The 21,266-nt window shown below is 41.8% G+C and overlaps 2 protein-coding genes across 2 annotated transcripts; one reads left to right on the top strand and one right to left on the bottom strand.

Annotated features, from left to right (window-relative positions):
* Positions 1-408: 408 nt before the first annotated feature.
* LOC129338064 (mitochondrial amidoxime reducing component 2-like) lies at positions 409-14,005 on the bottom strand. The gene is made up of 7 exons (XM_054992152.1): positions 13,715-14,005; positions 8,603-8,776; positions 7,937-8,099; positions 5,785-5,925; positions 2,981-3,042; positions 2,836-2,907; positions 409-1,508 (listed from the first exon to the last, which is right to left on the bottom strand). The coding sequence occupies exons 1-7, from the start codon at positions 13,960-13,962 to the stop codon at positions 1,382-1,384; spliced, it is 987 nt and encodes a 328-aa protein (XP_054848127.1). The 5' UTR covers positions 13,963-14,005; the 3' UTR covers positions 409-1,381.
* Positions 14,006-19,086: 5,081 nt separating this feature from the next.
* Positions 19,087-19,500, top strand: PFN3 (profilin 3). The gene has a single exon (XM_055000666.1). The coding sequence runs from the start codon at positions 19,087-19,089 to the stop codon at positions 19,498-19,500; it is 414 nt and encodes a 137-aa protein (XP_054856641.1).
* The last annotated feature ends 1,766 nt before the right edge of the window (positions 19,501-21,266 follow it).

Here is a 21,266-nt window from a genome sequence, read left to right on the forward strand (position 1 = left end):
TCCTTACTTCAGAGGGGAACCTGTCTGACCTTTCCTGTCAGACTCTCTCACAAACTCCCTCAAAACTTCTCAGAAACCCACTGTCAGCCTGACATCTGGCTCTAACTGACCAATCAGAGATGAAGGAGGAGCCTGTAACTCAAGCTCTCTATTCCAAGCAAGAGTTAACTCTTTCCCTCCCAGCTCTGATTGCTGCACTTCGGAAACCAGCCTTCAAGTGCAGTCTGTCCCACCCCTCCGTCTTGGCACTGAGACCAGCCACCCTCCTCCACTCATGTTAAATCACCAAACAGGAGGTTCAGACCACTATTGAGACAAGGCCAGTAAATAAGCCACCCATCCACATACACACAAACTTCCTCTCACTGACACAGGGACAGAGGCAGATTCAGTCACCACATGTAAAAACACATTTGTATAAAAGTATATTCAAACAATATTGCCTGAGGTAGAATACATATAATGGATTGGTTACACTTCAGTCAATGTTCTGTACATCCAAAATTTTCCTCAACTGCCACATGGTAGAATTCAGGCCAAGTTTAATCCAACAAAGTACAAATGATCCCTTAAAAGTTAAGGACAGTTTCACCTGTTTTTGTTAAACTAATAATCTAGCGAGAGACATAAGAGAAGCAAATATAATGTGAATGATATTGCAGTGGAATAAAAATATTAAAGGCAGGTTACCTTTTTCTCTCTGACCTACAAAACTTAAAGGCACTGTGTTGTATCCAACCATCTATGTACTTTGCAGTCTGGGCATTTCCCTACTTCTCCTCTTGCTGCAATCCCTTAAACCCTCTGAAATTTTGTTCCTGGTGTGGGGGTGGGGGTCAGATGAGCTTCAGGAATAGCAGTGGGGCAAAGTAGGAGTTGCAGTGACAGAGGAGAACTGGTGGAAATCACTATCCCCTCTCTTCCAAAGATTTAAGTGCTGTTACTTGGAACTACATGATTGGATAAATGCAAATTATATGAACCACGTCCACTTGGAATCCGTGAGGCTTAATCCATTAACTATGTTTAGAACCAGGATGTGCAAAAACAAAGATGAAAAGTAGTTCAGCAGTGATGTGTCTTTTTTTTTCTCCAACCACCTAGTAGACTTCCATTAATCTATTTGCAATGATTAAAAAAATTGAATTCTAAAAGGTTCAGATTTACTCATGGATGCACAATATACCAAAGGTCTGCTTATTTCAAACCCCCAAGCCTTTCTAGAAAGTTATGTATACCAATATTTCACAATAAAGTATTACACTTATTTTTCTAAATGCAATATAGGAAATACACATGACAAAAGAGAGTGCTACATAATTAATCACAAAAAGGCACTTAAAGATACAAAAGAATAGTTTCCATTCAGGTTGCATCTGTATCACCCTTTTATCTTGTACACTGGGTCTCCAACTTGAAGTGTTCCTGTTTTAGCAATTCCAAAGTACCACCCAAAGAGTGGGTGCGATTTGTATATAAGCTGTTCAGAGGGATCACACATGCGGTAGCTGCAAACAAGATTAGATCAGAATGAGTAATCTACAAGACAGTTAACTGATGTAAGAAGCTGAATGAAACACACGCACACACAGAGTTGAATACAGAGCAAGGGCTGTGCAAAGTCCTGCAATGTTCTCAACCCCTCCCCTCCGTATTTGTGACCTTGAGAAAGTTTCTTCTGAAGGATGCAGAACCCACATGGACCTGCAGAAAGGATCCAGCCCAGAATTTCTAATTATAAGGTCCCAGATGATCACTAAATTGGCAACCTCAGAGTACTCCTCACAGACACAATGCATCTCTTTAGAATATTATTGACTAGTGAAAGTTATTCTATACCAGAAGTGAATTATCTGCAAGATCCCCTCATGAGGAATGAGTTATCTAGAAAAAGATGGTTTTCATAGTAACTGTCCAAATGACACTATCTTCTAGCGCATTAAACATCAGCACTATGTAAAAGGGGCAGAGCATCCTGAAATATTCACACGTATGTCCAGAAATCAAAATTATCCCAAATCTGAAGTCTGAGTGAATCTGAAGTTACTCTGAATCTGAAGTCTTGTATTGCCCCTCCGGCCCTCCACTTGTACCCTGTTGAGGTTTATTAATTGAAGACTATCCTGTAAGAAAAAACAACGCCATTGCAAATTATAGCACTTATACTTGAAAGCCAGTCTATGGGATTTATATGTAAATAGTGGATTTGGGAACACAGTTCAACTAGTTCAACTAGGACAGTGAAGTGAAGCATTACAGAGAAAGTGGCAAAATTATCTGAGTGTCCATCCCAATTAGCAGCCAAGGAAACTACCTCAAGTGGTAGTTTCAAGTGGGTAACTCTTTCAGTCTGTAGTAGAAGAGCAAGATTCAGGTTCAGTAGCACCTTAGAGACCAACTAGATTTCCAGGGTATGAATGGTGATTATGATTGATATATTATAGACAATGGGCAGGAGTAGGATTTAGTGATGGCACTGTTCTTTGAGATGCATGAGTTTTAATATTTGTATTCTATTGTGTTATTGGGCTTTAATGTTTTTATTTCCATTTTAATAGTGTATTATGGATTTTAATGTTTGTATTTATATTATTTTAATAGCGTATTGTATATGTGTGCTGTAAACTGCCTCAAGTACTAAACATGGTGGAAAGGCAGTATATAAAATAAATAAACACAACCAAGATGCCAAACATCTACAAGAACATATGTACAACTTTGTATGTTGGCTGGAAAAGCAGTTACTGTACTCCAACCCACACACTTAAGTTTTTTGGTACATGCTTTTGAAAAGTAAGAAAGCCCTGCAAATTGTAACCAATAATACGTTGTTACCTTTTCAAGGTGTCAAGAGGCTCTTTTCTATCCATGATCCCAGTATCTGGATCAACAGTTGTAAAAATACACCTACAATGATAAAGGAATATGAGAACAAAGCAAGCCAACATTTCTGCTTTCAAAAACCATCCAAAATGCTTACCGTGGGCAGGCCATTATGCCTTTCATTTCTACACTTCCAACTACAATTTCATTCCAGGTATCCTAAGGAAATACAACATTCATAACATTAACTAATTTATACAGTTTCATTTCAGACGGGCACTAAGCATATTAATTTGCACCACTGCGGTAATATAGAGAAGAGTTTTCCTCTATCTCCATTTTAAATGCTCTTAGAGATATTAGGGGGAAAGAAAGTATAAGAACATTAGTTTACAATTCAGTTCCAGCATTCACAAATTAATATTGGTAAAGGTCTTTTCAGATCTGGAGAAACAAATTAATTGGTGTTGCATATATTAGGTGGATTCCAATATATGGAAGAGAATGACTCTGGAGAACTACTTTCCCTCCCCCCGCATCCTCATGTGTCCCCTTTTAAAAGCTGTTCCTGAGGGCTAGGGGACACTTAAATCTGGCATGGAAGGTTGCTGCAACAGTGAGAATCAGCTGAGACCCCCCCCTCCCTCTCCTGTAGAATAGTTTGCTCAAGCAGGGGGCATGATTTGTGCAAATGTATTTTTGTTGCATCCCACCCACCCACCCACATACAACCCAACTGGCTCTGTCTTAATTGTCCCTAGGCCTCTAGACCAACTTTTGGGGGGAGGGATAAAACCACTTCATAAACCTGTTCTGTTCACTGTATACCACCCATTATAAACAAAACAAATAAAGAAAAGTAAGACACAAGTAGGCTGATAACTACGACTGCAGCAAGAACATCTCCAAATACTCCTTGCTGTACATGGGTCTGATACTTCACAATTACCAGACAACCACTGAAGACTGAAATTAGCTTTATTTTACAATGTACAGCTTCAAAAGCAGGCCATTTCTGAATCAAAGATCCCCTGCTGTGTGGCAACTCTCTAGCATCCCTCAAAAATACTAAACTTCACACCAATATTTCAGGTCTCATGATTTAGTGCAAATATGTTACCAGGCAAATTTATCATCTCATATTTTTTTTAAATGAAAGAAAACATGGATCTAGTCCAGTTTAGATATGTAGCAGCCAAGTAATAGTTGCCTTTACCTACATGACTGAAGTGGCTTTTGATTAAACAAAGTCTTAAATTAATTGCATGGAAACGACTGGATGTTCAAGGTAGAAATGTTAATCCAACTTTACACTGAATAAAAACACTTTTGAACAGGGCTCTTTCTGCATTGATGTTCTGCTATTCCTTACTGCAGTATATATAATAACAGAGAGTATCAGAGAACAAAGACTATGATTAACAGAACACTGTGAAAGCTAACTACAAGCAGTCAAAAATTGTCAGAAATATTTAATTCAATGTATATATATTTTTAGTAAAGGAAGAATAGATATATTTGTTTTAAATAAATATGCATGATTTTTGTACAAAAAATTCATAAGTCACAATACTCAATTCCACAAATCTCATTTACAATAGTAAATTGACAGGTACAACAAGTCAATGCTAATTAGCAAAAAAACCCTCAAGCCTCTATAAATATCCCAACCATAGCAGGGAACGTTTACATCATTTAAAGTGCTAGTGCCAGTGAGTCCATTCATAAATAAATTTGAAAAAACATTAGCAGAGTTCTGCTATGTAAGAAATAATCCAAAGGGTCCAAGAGTCATTTGAAAGATACCCAGTCCATCTGAACATGAGACAATCCGTTGTCTTCTTGACTACTCTGAAAAAACTCTGTGGAAACAAAACTACAGTTGGATTCCTGTCACAGTTACAGATAGACTGTGTCTCCTTCAAGTAAATATTTCTGACAATTCCTTGACTGCTTGTAGTTCTGTTAATCATATTCCTTACTGCAGCACTGTTTTCAGGAGCATCCACATGGCATCACTCCTCTGTTCATCCAGTTTCGGTGTCCATTCCACCCCATCTTCATTTTGCTGTGTTATTGCCCAAACCTTGTTTGATACTGGGAGGATCACGGTTAAAAGGCCTTTTGGATGAGGTATGGATAGGAAGGTATGTGTTTTTTTCAGGCCCTACCCACATCAATGCCACTTTCCTTTACTGTGGTAGCCATCTCCCACCCTCCCAGAGAGCTTTTTAATAGTTCATATTGCTGTAGCATTAAAATGTTGTAACAATCTATTGTCACAACATGCTTATTCCCAGCTGCTTTAAAAAAATAAGGCTGTAATCTTTTTAGTTGCAGAATTATAAAGGGGAGAATACTGATTGTACCTTTCTCCTTGTTAACTCCATAACCAAAATGGCTAGAGAGACTTTGCAAGCAAGCAAGCAATGAGTACAATGTGGCAGTTCATTATTATAACAATATAATTATTACCCCTTTTTTTAAAAAAAGCCTTTCTGTGGTGGTGGTCATAGGGAGGAATAACAGCCACAGAGGTTCGAGGCAAGGAAAGTGTGCCAAAAACCTCTATGTGAATGCTCCAAGGCCACTGCAAGGGCCTTGGCTTTTACTGCAAGAAGATCTACATGGAAAATTGTCTCCATATGAAAGCAGCCCAGGTTTATACATATGTACATTAAGGACTTTTCTCACCAAGTTATACTTCCTGTAAAGATGAAGTTATCTGAAGAACAGTTCAAAGAAAAGGTATTTGTGAATGTATGCTATTTGAGAGGGAACTCCTTCACACAATTGTAACTGAAGGTGCCTCCATCTTCACCACTTCACTGAAAATCCAAACATTTATTCCCTCAATAGGTTATATAAACAGTTGGTTAATGTTTAGCTATAAATATGTCTTTTCTATTAAACATTCACACATACTAGTGCAAAGATATTCTTTCCTATTTTATGTATTACCTCTTCATGTGGACCACAGCCAGTGACCAAAATATTTGGCCTGAAGTTACGTATTTGAACTTTCTTCTCCAGCCGGGAATTTAGCTCTTCCACTGATGCTTCAGAGAGTACCATAACTGGACTACAGTCAGGATAGGCAATCTATAGGCAAACATTTAAAAAGAAAATGCTATTACCACGATCCCAAGACAGTGCATCTAAACTTGGGATGGCAAACTGCTAGCCCACAAATTGAATACATCTCACAAAGCACTTGTACGCAGCTTCTAGTTGTCCCCAGACATTTGAATAAAAATGTGATAAAACATTTGACCCATCAGGTTACACAATGAAATGGGAGTTATTAAAGGTCAGAAATGATGATATTCTACCATATTGTATTGCATCTCTGTCTAGGTTGTGTATACAATGTCCTGGCTTGGAGAAACTATTACAGAGACCAAACATCCTGCAAGCAGCTCAGCTTGAGTGACAGAATTGCTTTGAACCACTGTCTGGGAGAACTGCTCCCAATAATACACAGTTATCTCCGAAAAAAACTGTTGGCACCTGCTCAGCATCCCTTACCACAAGAGCCATTCAACACATACCAGTGAATTTCCACCTACTTTGGAATGAATGCCAAGGAAGAAAGACAGCTGTAAAATGGTGGTGGAAGAAAACCCAAAAGATGCTGTCCCATGAGATACTTAAATTAAGGTAAATCAGAACCTTCTTTCAGCCGAAGCTATAGCACAATGGGGGGGAAATTGTTCCAACCCCAAGACTATTCTGAAACAACAAATTTAAGTTTGATACTAATATGTAATTAATTAGATACTTGAAAATCTTATGTACTAATAGCCAAGAGGCCCTAATATGAGGATGCTTAAGTCTAGAGACTGGAGCCATAAACAGACAAGACAGATTTTTCTATACACCTAAACATGCCCTAGGTTTGCAGAAAAATCTGAAATTTAAAAAAATTCATAGGAGGGGTTAAAAAAAAGCAAAATGGGTGCCTGTAGCTTTAACCAGATGTGCTCAGTGGTTGTTGCTAGGCTACCATAACAGTTTCGCTAGTATTCCAGGCTTATGGTTGTTGTGGGTTTTCTGGGCTGTATTGCCGTGGTCTTGGCATTGTAGTTCCTGACGTTTCGCCAGCAGCTGTGGCTGGCATCTTCAGAGGTGTAGCACCAAAAGACAGAGATCTCTCAGTGTCACAGTCCAGGCTTGCTTTCTGTCAGTAAAAGGCAGGAGGGAACAGGGCACTTTCCAAGGCTGTTTGGGCTTTTGAGGGAGGACACATTGAAGTTAGGCCTAGAAGCAACCACTGGGTGACTTGACACCACATGACTCGTATGACTTATTCAGGCTAGTTCAACAGCAGCTCGTCCACAAAAGCCAGTGTAGTGTAGTGGATAGAGTTTCAGAGTAAGATCTGGGAGACCCAGGTTCCAATCACCATTCTGCTGTGGAAGCTCACACACTCTCAGGCTAACCCATCTCTCAGGGTTATTGTGAAGATAGTATGGAGGCAAGGAGAATAATGTAAACTGCTTTGGGTCTCAATTGTGAAGAAAGGCAGTATACAAGGAAATAATAAATACAGATGAAGATGAGGTGCAGATTAAAGTTGCTTGGTGGGTTTGAGGGACAGAAGTACATAGGGAAAGGAGAGCATATGGAGGTTGCCAGGAAGAGGGAAAGAGGAAATAGTGTGGGGAAGGGGATATAGTGAAAAGTGAAATACATCCTATAACTCCTTGCAGGTTCCGCACCACGCAACTGGGCCACAGGGGAAAAGTCTGCAGGGGGGGGGGGAGTGAAGACGGGGTGGGGGGGACAAAGATGAGTGGGAAAGAAAGAATGAAGCAGGAAAAGGGGAAGAGGCTGTAGGGGCCAAAGAAGGGAAAGAGGACATGGTTGGGAGGGGAAAATGAGATGTCCCTGCAAGTACTTATGGATCTCCCACTTGTATTTTTGATATTTCTTAGCACTCATTTATAGTTTCCTCATGGTGTCTAGAAAGCTTACAGTCAACCCTATGCAGAGTTACTCCAATCTTAAGCCCACTAATTTTACTTATTACAATGGGAATAGACTAGAAAAACTGCATGGGGTTTGCACTGTAAGACACATTCTAAGAACTAACACAAATATGTTACCTCACCTTATCACTGGGCCGAAAAGGCTCCATAATATCTTTTGCATTCCTTGGAACCATGCTTGCTTCAAAATGAACAAGGCGGTATGGATGTGAATTCAGAAAGGCTGTGATCCACTGAGCTGCCTCTTCACCACAGTCTCTGCCTTGGACATCAGAGCCAAACAGTCTAATAGATTGTAATAGAGGGATATCAGTATAATCTCTGATAGTCAGGACAAAATTATTCTCATTTAATAGACTACATCCACATATTTTTGAACAATGGCAAAACTTTGTTCAGAACCCAACTGGGATATAATCTAGCATTCAGAGGATAAGTTATCTCCACCACCAAGGTCATGTCTGAAGATCATACATCTCCAGTTGAGGGGTCTCTCTCTGAAGGCAAAGTCAGTATTTCCCAAAATGGATGAAGATTGTAAGTAGCCTTATTGATCTATAGAAAATTCTACCCCCCACCTCCAACCCAAAGGCTTCTATGTTCTGTGGCATTCTCTGTGTTACAAGGGCTTATGTTCTCATTAGTATTGGAGGCAGAGACATCTGATTAACCAATGGCTTTTATGCTCTGTAAAGAAGAAGAGTCATTTTTTGCTTCTCTGTTTATAGTTTAAGGATTAGATTATGAAAAACATGCAAGAGGCTGACAGAAGGAAATATCTTAGTCACCTGCAATTATGCACCAGATTTTTTGGGGATAACTCAACAGGAATATGAAGATCTTCCATTTCTGGAGCACTTAAAATTAGATAGCCATTTTCACTAGTCAGAGAAATTAACACTAGCCGAGGCTCTTCCCGAGCAGTCACTTTATGTCCATCTTCCTTTATTACAAGCCAATACCTGAAGTTCAAAACATATCAAAATACATTAAGCATTAATGAAAGGCAACCAAACCTTGCATAACTCAACTTCAGGAATATTCCAACCTCAATCAAGTTCAGAGTTGTATACACAGACTTCCCACTTAAGCATGAGTTAGGTCTAGAATCCATGGAACTACATCCAGTATTTTCAGACCATTCTCAATTAAATGAACTCTCTCTATAACTATACCTTCCGCTCAGATTTATTTCTATATAAAAGTGAAACATGCCCCTCTGCACCAGCAGCCAGTCAGTTCTTGTAGTCCACCTGTCCACTGTTACCAGGGCCCCCCTTACCAGTCTACACTGACTCCATCTTGTCTAGATTCATTTTGGCAGCCATTTTAAGAGCTAGCAATGCCAAACTTTGGAGAAGATAATGTCAAGGCTCTCCTCGGGCTATGCTAATGAGTGGCCATAACTTTGGGTAGGAGTCTGATTCACTGATGGGACATCTGCATGCCTACCCATTGCCACAGGGATTGTGCCCACCTTGATCTATTAATGTCATCTCATCTGCAAGGACAAGTCTTCCTGTGCACAAAATCAGATTACTATCAAGTACCCAGATGGGCTTGATTACTTTTTTGAAACTGCCTGAAAGTCTCCTATCAACCTGTTACAGGCATGGATGAAGCCTCCATGCTGCCAGCCCTTTTGCATCCTTTTGCATCCTTTTTTGTCTGCTCTGCCTAGAGGAAACCACCCTTTTGTTACCCTTCTGGGAAACCTTCCTAGTGCATTTAAATTCAGGAAATGTACAGATTCACACCCAGGGCTCATTCTGAATTCCTGGACTTTATTTCTTTGATATTCTTTTGTGTGGGCTCATATAACTATTGTTGTTTGGCTAGCCCAAGGAAGGCAGCCAAATCACCTCTGCTGGCTCAGAGGCCGCCCACTCCATTCTTCTCTTCTGGAACCAGAAGCCCTGCCTGAAGTCCTCCTCTCTCAACCTCTGGATCATCAAGGCAGGCAACTTACTCTACACAGCTCAGCAGACTGAGGATAGGTAAACTCCTTCACTGTTCACTCCCTTCCTCTGGAAACTCCCCTTTCCCCGTTCTTTAAATCTCCTCTCCCCCCAACCCCACTCTCACTTCTCCTTGTAGCCATTCCCATGTGCAAAATTCCCTCTCAGGCAGAAGCTTGGTTTTCTTTCACTTTCTCATGTAACTCTTCATATGCATGTCCCTCTGAACACAACAATTGCACTGTTCTTTTGCTTGAGTACCTTTTTAATTCCTGTACCTTATATTTCCCTCAATAAATTCTAAGCCTTGCCTTGGAAAAGATCTGATTGTTTTGTGGTTACTGGTAGCCTATTAGAGACACTTTGAGTTTGCTGGCACACTATCCAGGCAAAAGATACCTGAATCACATGTTCTGTTCCCGCTAATTGGCAAGGGTATCAGTTTTCCAAGCTAGCCAGGCTGTGAAAGTGAGAAGTTTCCCTCTGACAATGAGTTTAATTCCCTCAAATTGATTGCAGTTCTGGGTGAGTCCCAAACCCAAGTTAGATAGTCTACATGTGTCTAAGAAAACATGTGAAAGGGAACACATGTGGTAACACCACTGTTGCACATCTCTGCCATTAATTATCACCAGCACATGAAGCTCAATCTCCTGATCTTATCAAGATAGTTTAATAAAGACCATGAGGTCACTAGTGGCTATTATACTGGGTTCCCACAAATGGCGGCTGACTGATGAAGTCAGGAACCAACAAGGTTCAGCAGCCAAGAAAATATAAAATATAAGAAATATAATTATATATAATATATTATTATATACATAATTATAAATATAATTATTATTTTGCACACTGCAAAAGCAATTAAAAACATCTAACAAAGTTTAAAACCTAGAGACCTAGTAGCATCAGTTACACAGAGTCACAAAATTGTAGGTGCATATAAAAGAACCAAGTCACAAAATAGATTGCACATATACAGAGACCAAATGCATTTCAGCCCTCTGGGCCTTTCTCAGTGGTCTAATTTGTTGTTATACACACATAAAAATTATGACTGATAAATATAAAATGTTGCTGGGTTAGGACAGGTAGTATAAATATGGAACCTAAAATTAAAAATAAACATATTGGTGTTAAGTCAATTCCAGAATGCTGTCAAATATATTACTATACAGTCAAAATAACTGAGGAAGGATATGCAAAGCAGCCTTGTACCAAGTCAGACCATTGCGCTGTTAAGATCAGTATTGTATACTCTGGCTGAAGTCTTTCACATCACTACTTCCTGACCCTTTTAACTGACGATGCCAGGGACTGATCCTGGGACCTTCTGCATGCCAAGAAGATGCTATACCAAGAGCAGATTTTTTTTCAGCATTATGTTAATCCAACCAGTTTCCCCAAAGGACTGAGGCAGCTGTCACACAGAAGTCCCACTGAGTTAAATGAAATTTACTCTAAAGAAATGCTGATTAGGACAACCCCCAGGACCAAAAATTATAACACAATAGTCTCAGAGGCCTCAGATTATGCCAGAGAAAGCAATTTATGGATTTCAACCACACACAAAAACACCTTTTAAACAACTGAAATTAGTTACATAACTAACCTAATGAGGAAACACCAGCAGAGAGCCTCCTGTGCTGTGTGTGTGTTTATGGTGATCCTATGCATGAATAAGGTAAAGGTAGTCCCCTGTGCAAGCACGGAGTCATTACTGACCCATGGGAGGGACGTCGCATAACCTCCCCAATTTTCTATCATGAACAGCTTTGCTCAGGTCTGGCAAACTGCAGGCCGTGGTTTCCTTCATTGAGTCAAGCCTTCTAATTTTGGGTCTTCCTCCCTTCCTATTGCCTTCCACTTTTCCTAGCATTATTGTCTTTTCCAGTGAGTCTTGCCTTCTTACAATGTGATCAAAGTATGATAATATCAGTTTAGTTATTTTAGCTTCTAAGGAGAATTCAGGCTTGATTTGATCTAGAACCCATTTATTTGCCTTTTTGGCCATCCATGGATATCTGTAAAATTGTCCTACACCAGGACATTTCAGATTAATCAATTTTCTTCTCGTCAGCCTTTTTCATTATCTAACTTTCACATCCCTAGCTAGTAATGGGGAACACCACAGTGTGAGATTATCTTGATCTTGGTCCCCATCGACACATCTTTGTCCTTAAGAGTCTTTTCTAGCTCCTTCAGGGCTGCTGTGACAGATTGCACATTTTAAAAGCCTGGAAGGGTTTTAAAATACACAGCTACAGGGCTGTTAAGGGTTAATCCCTCAGTATCAGAGCTCTGAGTGACAGGCTACTCCAAGGAATCTGATTGGGTAGCATGAGCTAGGAAGATGAGGGTTTTGTTTTCAGTTCTAGCAGAGAGGAATGGGATGTGTTGGGAGAAGGAGTCCTAAGGGAGTTGGAGAACTGGGGAAAGTTGGCAAGGAGGTTTGGGAAGTAGAAGCAGACACCCATTCAGGCCAAATAAAGGGAATAGATCTTCTAAGGAGATCTTCTCTACCCAGTCAAACAGGGAGGTAGAACTGCAGAGTGATGAGATCCCTGGTCCAGTGTGGTTGGTAACTTATCAGTGGGGAGTTATTCAGATTCAGTTAATGACTGAAGGGAAACACTGGTGTGTGATGCGAAGGGGACTGGGGTACTAGAAAGTGGGTATCAGCATTCCTAACTCCAGAAGAGAAAGAGAATGCTGAAAGAAAGCATACTGGAGCGATTGGGGAAAATCAAGAAGCCTTTAAGTATCTGGGAACAGCATAAGTACTGATGTCTGTGCATGTTCTGATTTTACTTCAGATCTCTGTGTTGAAATACCTCAGAAATTTTCAACCTTTAATTTCACCTGACCTTTGCCCTCTAAATAAACTAGTTAGTTATTCTTGCAGAGGAGTTAGCCGTGTTAGTCTGGAGTAGCAAAATCAAAAAGAGTCCAGTAGCACCTTTAAGACTAACCAACTTTATTGTAGCATAAGCTTTCGAGAATCACAGTTCTCTTTGTCAGATGCATGGAGGGCAAGAAGAAACTGGTCAGATATATAGGTGGAGAGGGGAGGGCGGAGTAGATGCAAACAGACTGTTTGCATCTACTCCGCCCTCCCCTCTCCACCTATATATCTGACCAGTTTCTTCTTGCCCTCCATGCATCTGACAAAGAGAACTGTGATTCTCGAAAGCTTATGCTACAATAAAGTTGGTTAGTCTTAAAGGTGCTACTGGACTCTTTTTGATTTAGTTATTCTTGGAATTTTAAAAAACGCCTCTGGTGCCCTTTCCTTGTTTAAGGATGCCCTTCCAAGTTGCAGTCTCTTTCTGATTTCTTGGCTGCAGTCTCCCTTTTGGTTGGTGATTGAGCCAAGGAATAGGCGATCTTTAGAAATTTCAATTTCTTCACTGTCAATCTTAAAGTTATATAATTCCTCAGAATTCATTACTTTTGCCTTCATACTTCAGTACTTATATATTACCATGCAGCAGAGAAGAAGTACTTCACAGCTCCACTGTCAGAAGAGACTGTGCACCTTTACTTACAGGGAAACTCATTTGGGAGGGGAAACAAAGTATAAACCTACAATCCTACACATACCTGTACTTGCAAATAATTCTTTAAAAAAAAACCCTTTGGCAGTCTTACTTCAGAGTAAAGAAGCATTCTGTAGGGCTGAAGACTACAAACTCTCTCTTGGGAGTAAACCTGCAGTTAAGTCAACAAATTTAGTTTCGACCATAAGGGCACAGGGTCGAGCTTCAGGTGGTCCTAAGGCCTCTTAGTCCTCCAAACCCGGAAAAGAAAGCGGGTCGAAATGCAATTATTTTATACAAGACTCTGGCAACGGGATGAATAAAGACGTAAGGGAGGGGGCACTGCAGTGGCAGGAAGGAGCTCGCAGAACGCCGAGACGAATCTCCGCCGCTCTCCCACTACCTGTCGCGCATGTCTCCGCACCGGAGCCCCAACTGGGTCATTTCGGCCCGCTTCAGGGCCAGTCCACGGCAGGATTTGACCGGGTAGATGAAGAGCCCCGACACCGTCCCCACCCGCACCAGACCTCGCAGAGCGCGCCGCCGACGCCAGGCCGAGGCGACCCCGAGGACAGCCGCGAGGGCCAGGGCGGAGAAGAGGAACCAGCCGGGCCGGGGCAGGGAAACAAGGCCGGACTCGGAGCCACCCATGGCGACTGTAGCACCCGCAACAGCCAGTCTGCCACAAGCGTGGAGAGTTATATCGGCAGCAGGCGGCTCCCTCGCGGGGCTGGGCTTCTGAGCACTCTTTCGCTGCCGGGCAGGCGCTGCGCTGCGCTGCCTTCCCGTTTCCGTCGGAGATTGTGCGAAGGCGAGCGGATTCATGAGAGCGGGGCAGTCGCGTTCCTTGAAGTCCAGCTCAGGTGCTGTACTGGGGTGGGGAGGGTGATAGAAAAACCTGAAAGTTTGTCGCTTTTAAATAGATTATACACAGAAGCTGCTGCAGCAGCTTTGATTCCATTAAATGCTGTCGTTGGTTTGTCTCGACGGCTGCCCACCTGAAAGTGTCGTTGGTCGAGTTCCCCAGACAGCAGTCGCTGGGACTTCTCTGTCGTGCCCTGAAACGTGTTTCTACTTTGTGACATCGTAGTTTGCTATAATATCACACCACAATGGCTTAAATTGTTTCTATGGACCAACATGGGTGCTGGTGACAACATGGTCCATCGAAGTCAGCATTGCTCACTCAGACTGGCAGTGGCACTCCATTTTCTCAGGCAAGATGTCTGTTACAGCACCGACTCCCTACTTATTTCAGCTGGAGATGTTGGGGTTAGACCCGGAACCTTCTACACGCTAGGCAGATGTTCTACTCCCAGCCCTCCCTTACAAGGCAGAATCTCCAGCGTCGGGGGGGGGGGGGTCTATGCGACAGGGTGGTTCAGAGCTTATTTTGGGATGCAGTTGGCCCCCAATTTCGTAATATTAATTTCTCCTGCAGCCCCTCACCCTGGGGCAGTAACTGCCCAAACTAGTATTTTTACTGGGCACCGGTATATGTCACCTTGTAAGGCAGAGCCTCGTGAATCTGAGAATATTTGGTTTGAGGTGGTCCAAAAGCCTTTTTGGGGAGCAGAGCTTTTTAATATTTGTAGTTGGATTTGTGAAAAAGAAACAGGGAACCTTCAGTTATGTTACTGGCTTCTGTGTTATCTCTTTATGTCCATATAGAAGAGCCATATGGTTGAGCCTGGCTTGTCCCATGCTTGACCACAGAAAGGTCTTTATTCTACAAAGGCATGAGAATGGCCTTTCTGATGTGCATGATGATACAGGGGCAGTGAGGCTAATTTTAATGAGTTTTGTCTGTTCCGGTAGTAGCAGTTGCAGGTGGTTCCCTTGTGTCCCCCTCAGAAGACCAGCCACATCCTGAAGAGCTGAAAGCTTAACTTTCCACTCCCTTGCAGTATTCAGCAGCACATCTCAATGAATTTACAGTTGAGAAATATCCTTGTGAGTAGCATGAAAACTTTCTACTGATGTCCTGTTGATGCCTCCAGTCACAAACTTCTCCATGTTGCTCATGTGTTGGAAAGTGACTGCACAAATTGCTTCTGATTTTATGCAAATCATAAAAGATTTTTCTGTAGATTTCTTCTGTAGGCTCAGACTGGTGAGGTTCTCACCAGGCATCAATGTGTTGTGGTGGTTTTCTGCACCTCAGAAGGGTAAGACTTCCTAAATCAAAGTGTTTTGCTGCCATAGTAGTATTTGACCAGAACTGTTCCTCAGTTGTTTCGTACTTTCCTTGGTGGACACCCCCCAAAAAGTTCTGCTTGATAAAATTGTAGGTTATTTTATGTTGTATTTAGTGTGTCCTACTGACCAAACATAAGCATCAACAGCTGTAGCATAAATAAAGCATCAAACCTGTGCAACCTTTGTGCATATCCATCTGGTTTTTTCCCCAACGTTTCCTTCTCTGTCAACACATCTTTGAAGAACTCAACTGACTGACTATAAGGAAGCTGCTCTAACAGTCAATCTTTGGGGGCAAAATCATTTCAAATGTATGTTTTCCTCTCCCCCTTGAAAGCTTTTAAACCAAATAAGATGCTTGGGTGACCTTCTGACAAAGGTGAATTGTGCTTGGCAGAGGACTGGTAGCCAGTGTAATTGCTGTAATATCAGGGTCTCATGATCCCCATAGCTGCCCCCAACCAACAGTCTAACCACAGCATTCTGCACTATCTGCACTTCCAAAAGCTCTTCAATAGTGGCCCCAAGCAGAGTGCATTGTGATAGTCCAGTCTAGATGTAACTAAGGCATGAATCACTGTCGCTAGATCTGACAGCCAGGAATATGCGGAGCTGATGCACCAGACAAAACTGGGCTAAAGCACACCAAACCCTGAAGCCACCTGGTTTTCCAAGGTGTCTGCTGTGCTGAGCAGCACTTCCACCTTAGTGAGCCAAGATTTAAAACATCTTGTTCACAATGGAAGCTGAAATCCACTTGTAATTTGTATGATTCAACCGGTTTCAGCTGAGAAACTTCATCAGCATGAATCAGCAAGAACTGATTAAGGTTTGACTCTTCCTCAACACATCCACAAACTGCCAGACCCTGACAAGCAAAGTATCTTAAAGAGGATAGAGTTGGCAGTGGTATTCTAGCTTCTTGCATTTGCTTCTGTTTCCCTTCTGAGCAAATGGCGTGCAGATTTACCCCACCTTTAACAACAGAAATAGCCTGAAGAGCTGTATGGTGAACATTTGAATGCTCTGAAATCTTTCTAATGCTTTCTTCCAGTTAGAGAAACCTGTCCTTTAAAAAACTTCATATGTATCTCAGGCCATTTCCACACATCCTTAAAGGGACAGCCCACTCACCGAACGCTGGCGGTTTCCCCCTTTCACTCCAAATGTTGCCATTTTCAAAAATGGTTGCAGGCTGTTTGGCTTCCATTTTTTGGCTCCTTTTCTGGAAACATACTTTCCCACAGTCCCCGAAAAAGCACTGACAAAGCAGAAGCCCAACAGCCTGCAACCATTTTGAAAACAGAGATGTCCAGAGTGAAGGGGGAAAGTCACCAGCATTTGGTGAGGGGACTGTCCCTTTAAGGAAACGGCCTCTGTCTCCTAAGCTTTTTGGAAGAAGGGGTGTTCATTTCATTGCAATACACTCTGCCTGCTTCATAAGGTTGTCAATCATAAGTTTTCTTTCAAGTGTCCTTGTACTGGTACCCTTGTGGTTTCCATTTTGCAACTACAGCACTGTTCTTTGAAGGCATGTACAGATGCACAGACATATACAAAAATAGCTAAATATTCCCTTCTCCATTTCATTTTCTCTGAAGCACGTCCCAGGATGTCAAAATCAACTTAACTTGCACCATTTGGGCCACATGAGGACTCTGCTCACTGCCCCCAACACACAACTTCCAATGTTTGGGAAACAGGATTTTGCACACATACACCCAAACACACCAGGCAAAATATAAAATGGATATTAGAAAGAAAGAAAGAAAGAAAGAAAGAAAGAAAGAAAGAAAGAAAGAAAGAAAGAAAGAAAGAAAGAAAAGTTCCACAAAATCAGTGGTTCGAGTGTCCCTTAGCCAATTCATAAGAAGAGACAGACACGGAGTCCTGTGTAAGAAGCAAGTCTGCTACGTTTATTAAACATGGAGGAACGCTGGTTACATAGAGAATGAAGAATCACATGTGCACCACGTTAATCAAAGTTACAATGGCTGTGCAAAATGTTTTATACATTTTGGCTCATTACAATGTTGGTATTCCATTGGTTTAGGCATAATTATTGGCTTTAGGCCAATTTAGGCCATTGGCTTTAGGAGACCACCTCTAATGCCCCGGTGGTCACATTGGATGAATAACTTTGGTCAACAACTTAATTACAATATTTCCCAATTAGCTTTGCTTATCATTTTAGTGCATTGTTTTATCTTCTCAGGGAACATCTCTTTCCACTCCCACACTTTCCCATTCATAGAGTTTCTCTTTATTCCTTGTCAGCCTTACAGTATAACACTCTGCCAAGGGCGCCAAAGTGTCGCTTTGACAACCTTGTACCATGTAGGCAGAGATCATTCCCTTTTAAGTCTTATGGGAGCGGAGCCCTTTCCCCTCCTCTGGAATGTGCAGAAAGTTACTTTCAGTGTGCACAATTCTTGCTAGGGACTTCTCACAGCCTTGGGAGGTTCGGTTAATCTGATTAGGGGGACGCAAGCCCATTCCTCTCACTGAGGGGTTTATTGCTCCCTCCTCAGTCCCGTGTCTAGGGACAGGTGTTCCTGATCCTCCTATATGCAGCTGGCTCTTCTTGTCTACTTTCAATTTTTCTTGTGGCTACATGCAGTCTCTACTTGTCAGGAAACGGGTTTCCCTTATTGATTTCTAAGCATAGCATAGCATTTTCTGAATACAGGTGTGGTTTTCTTTGCAGCAAGCTTTACTTGGTAAGCATATCTATCGCCCTGGGCTTTTCCCTGTGTGTCATGTGTTCCCAGTGTTAGCGCTTTGCATACTGCAATAGTACCTGAGAATATCATATAATTGCATAAGGATAGTAAAGGCACATAAAATATTCCAGTCCATAGAATCCATTTCCAAAAGAAAGAAAGAAAGAAAGAAAGAAAGAAAGAAAGAAAGAAAGAAAGAAAGAAAGAAAGAAAGAAAGAAAGAAAGAAAGAAAGAAAGAAAGAAAGAAAGGAAGGAAGGAAGGAAGGAAGGAAGGAAGGAAGGAAGGAAGGAAGGAAGGAAGGAAGAGGTGTCTAGATAGGGACATCCCAGAGGGGGCTTTAACCCCATTGCCCCTTGAATGTTATGTCCCTAGTGGAGAGCAAGGAATAATTCTGTTTTATGACTCTTGACTCACATGAGGTCATAATGGATTGCAAGCTGTCATGATCAGTACTTCTGACATCATAATGAGCTTCTTGGCAACAGCTGCAGCATAAACACTGGAGCAATTGCTTTGTGAACTCACACTGACCTCAGTTGACTAAGCAAAAGTGAATCCTGTGATCTCTCTCCACACTTGAGGTTCGAGGTATCCAGAGGCCTGATCTTGAACTCCCAACCTGCACCCAGGATACTGAGCTGGGATCTTAGGCTCAGACGTTCCAGTGGCTTCTCTTCATATCCCAAACTGAAATCCTTTCAAGCCTTCATCTCAACTTACTTGAACTATTCAATGAGGATTCTACAGAAGGCTTAGCTTGCATCTATTAAGTATAGCTATACAAAAACCAAGCCCTGAGACCTGACAAAAGAGGAGGCAGAGGACTTGGCAAAGAAGAGAGTCAAAACAAGATGGGAGACTGGAAAACCTACATTAATACCATCCTGAAGGACAAAAACATTGAAGATGTAGCCATTGTAGGGCATTCTGACAACAAGTCCGTATGGGCTTCTAAACCAGGAGGCCTCTTGGCAGCCATCTCTCCCCAGGAAGTGGGAGTGATTGTTGGAAAGGACAGAAAGGCATTCCTGCAGACTGGGATCACCATAGCTGGCAAGAAGTGCAGTGTGATCCGTGACAACTTGCTAGTGGATAAAGATGCTGTGATGGACACCAGAACCAAAAATGGTGACAGCAAATCTATCTGTATCGGGAAGACTGCAAAAGCTCTGATCTTCCTCATGGGGAAGAAGGGGGTCCATGGAGGTGCTCTTAATAAGAAGATGCATGACCTGATAGCAAGCATGAAATCCAAAGGCAGCTAGAACTGGACTTGAAGCTTTTCTCCTGGCTCAAGAATGTGGGGAAATTATTGTTAGCTGAAAATTAAAGGTGTTTAACCAGCTTTGCCTTGTATCTTTGGGCTGTGAGATGGGATGGGAGTTGCCTGTTGTTTTAAATGAAAACATGTTGGCTGGGAGGGAGAGAGCAGCAGGCTGTTTAAGGCAGTGTCTAGAAGGCAGCTTCTTTCTCAGCTAATATTATTAACCATATCAATTATTAATATTATATATTAATGATTAACGAGGTAGACGTTGCATGATGATCTTGCTAGCCCCTGTTCTAAAAGGGCATAGGATAGTCCCATATATTTTGAAAAGGTCAGGTTCATAGAATCGGTGAGAGCTGATGTTGCATTGCATAGTGGTTGAGGGTGTTGGAATAGGATGTGGGACAACCTGTCTCAATTCCCTGCTCTGCAATGGAAGCATGTCAGGTGACTGTGGACCTGTCACACAGTCTCAATCTAATCTACTTTACAGGCTTGTTGTTGTTGAGGATAAAGTGCAGGAGAAGGGAATGATATAAGTTGCTTTTGGTCCCCACTGGGGAGAAAGGCAGGGTACAAGTGAAGTAAATAATAATAAAATAAATTGTGTTGTGTATTTACCTAGTTAATATGTATAACGTGTATTTCAAGATTCAAACTACTTCATTTACGTTATCTCTGTCATCCTTACAACAGCCCAGTAAGACAGGCTTCTCCTCACGGTCTGCTGAAATCCCTCTGTCACAAGTATGAAAGGCAGGGATGTGCCAGTCTACAAGTGTGATGCTATTGTTTCTCTTCATATTTTGCCCTCCTGCCCAGCTTTATGCTCCCTTAAATTAAGGCCTTCTGCATTGCCTTAGTGAGGGCATCTTTGAACTGGCACTAATCTAGTGCTTGCCACCTTCTGTCTTGGGATTTACCTGCCTCCAGGCTGACATAACTTCTGCTAGTGAACAGATTATGCTCGTGATGCTGGCAGTGTGGTTACACCCATTCGTACTGCAAGCAAGCATGGTTCAAGCACAGCCCGCTCTTCAGAATGTAGACTTTGCACATACCTGTTGCAGGATGTGCCAGTGCAAACGTACATGAAAGCAAACAGACACAAAAGAAACACTGAAACATATGAAAACGAACAGACACAAAAGAAACACTAAAGTGCAAAGATGCAGTTTAGTATTAATTAGATTCTTTACATGCTGCATAAAATGTATGCATAACAGGCAATTGAATCCACATTGAAAAAGCTGGATACAAGGGATGTTTCATGAGTTGATCAGTTTTATTGGGTTTAGTTTTGATTGGCTGTCATAAAGTAAAGATCTGCTTTCCAATGTATTCAGATCCTGCAGCTCTGAACAGCTGCAGGATCTGAATCCGCAGCAGAATTCATTGGTGAACTCAGTCAATGTAGTATGCAGTATGCTGCAGTATGACCAGTGGAGTGACTCAGCACTTCCCTAGTAAATAGTATATCTGAGGAGGAGGAGACATGCACATAGACACAATGAAAACAACATAGCTGTGCCAGTTGTGAATCGATGCCTCAGAGAGAGCATTGCCAAAGTTGCTCAGTTCCCCATCCCTCAAACCCAGTGTTTCCTAAAGTTTGTGGGATGTGGTCTTTGTGGGTACTTAAAACTTGTTAGAGGATGCTTGAGGGGAAGCCCTGTAGCAGGGTTGCTTCTCAACTTCCTCCCTCCCAGCATAACACCAGTCAAGTGATCAATCTCTGACTTGCACACATTTTAAAATGAT

This window comes from Eublepharis macularius, chromosome 1, assembly GCF_028583425.1.
Source record: "Eublepharis macularius isolate TG4126 chromosome 1, MPM_Emac_v1.0, whole genome shotgun sequence".
Taxonomy (NCBI): domain Eukaryota; kingdom Metazoa; phylum Chordata; class Lepidosauria; order Squamata; family Eublepharidae; genus Eublepharis; species Eublepharis macularius.

Bases quoted from the DNA above. Each gene is read 5' to 3' on its own strand.
- LOC129338064 (XM_054992152.1), bottom strand. From the start codon at position 13,962: ATGGGTGGCTCCGAGTCCGGCCTTGTTTCCCTGCCCCGGCCCGGCTGG. The intron at 8,100-8,602 runs GTGACTAAGATA...ACAATCTATTAG, and splicing joins AATCTGGTGCATAATTGCAG to ACTGTTTGGCTCTGATGTCC. The intron at 5,926-7,936 runs GTGAGGTAACAT...GTTTGCCTATAG, and splicing joins CTTTTCGGCCCAGTGATAAG to ATTGCCTATCCTGACTGTAG.
- PFN3 (XM_055000666.1), top strand. From the start codon at position 19,087: ATGGGAGACTGGAAAACCTACATTAATACCATCCTGAAGGACAAAAAC.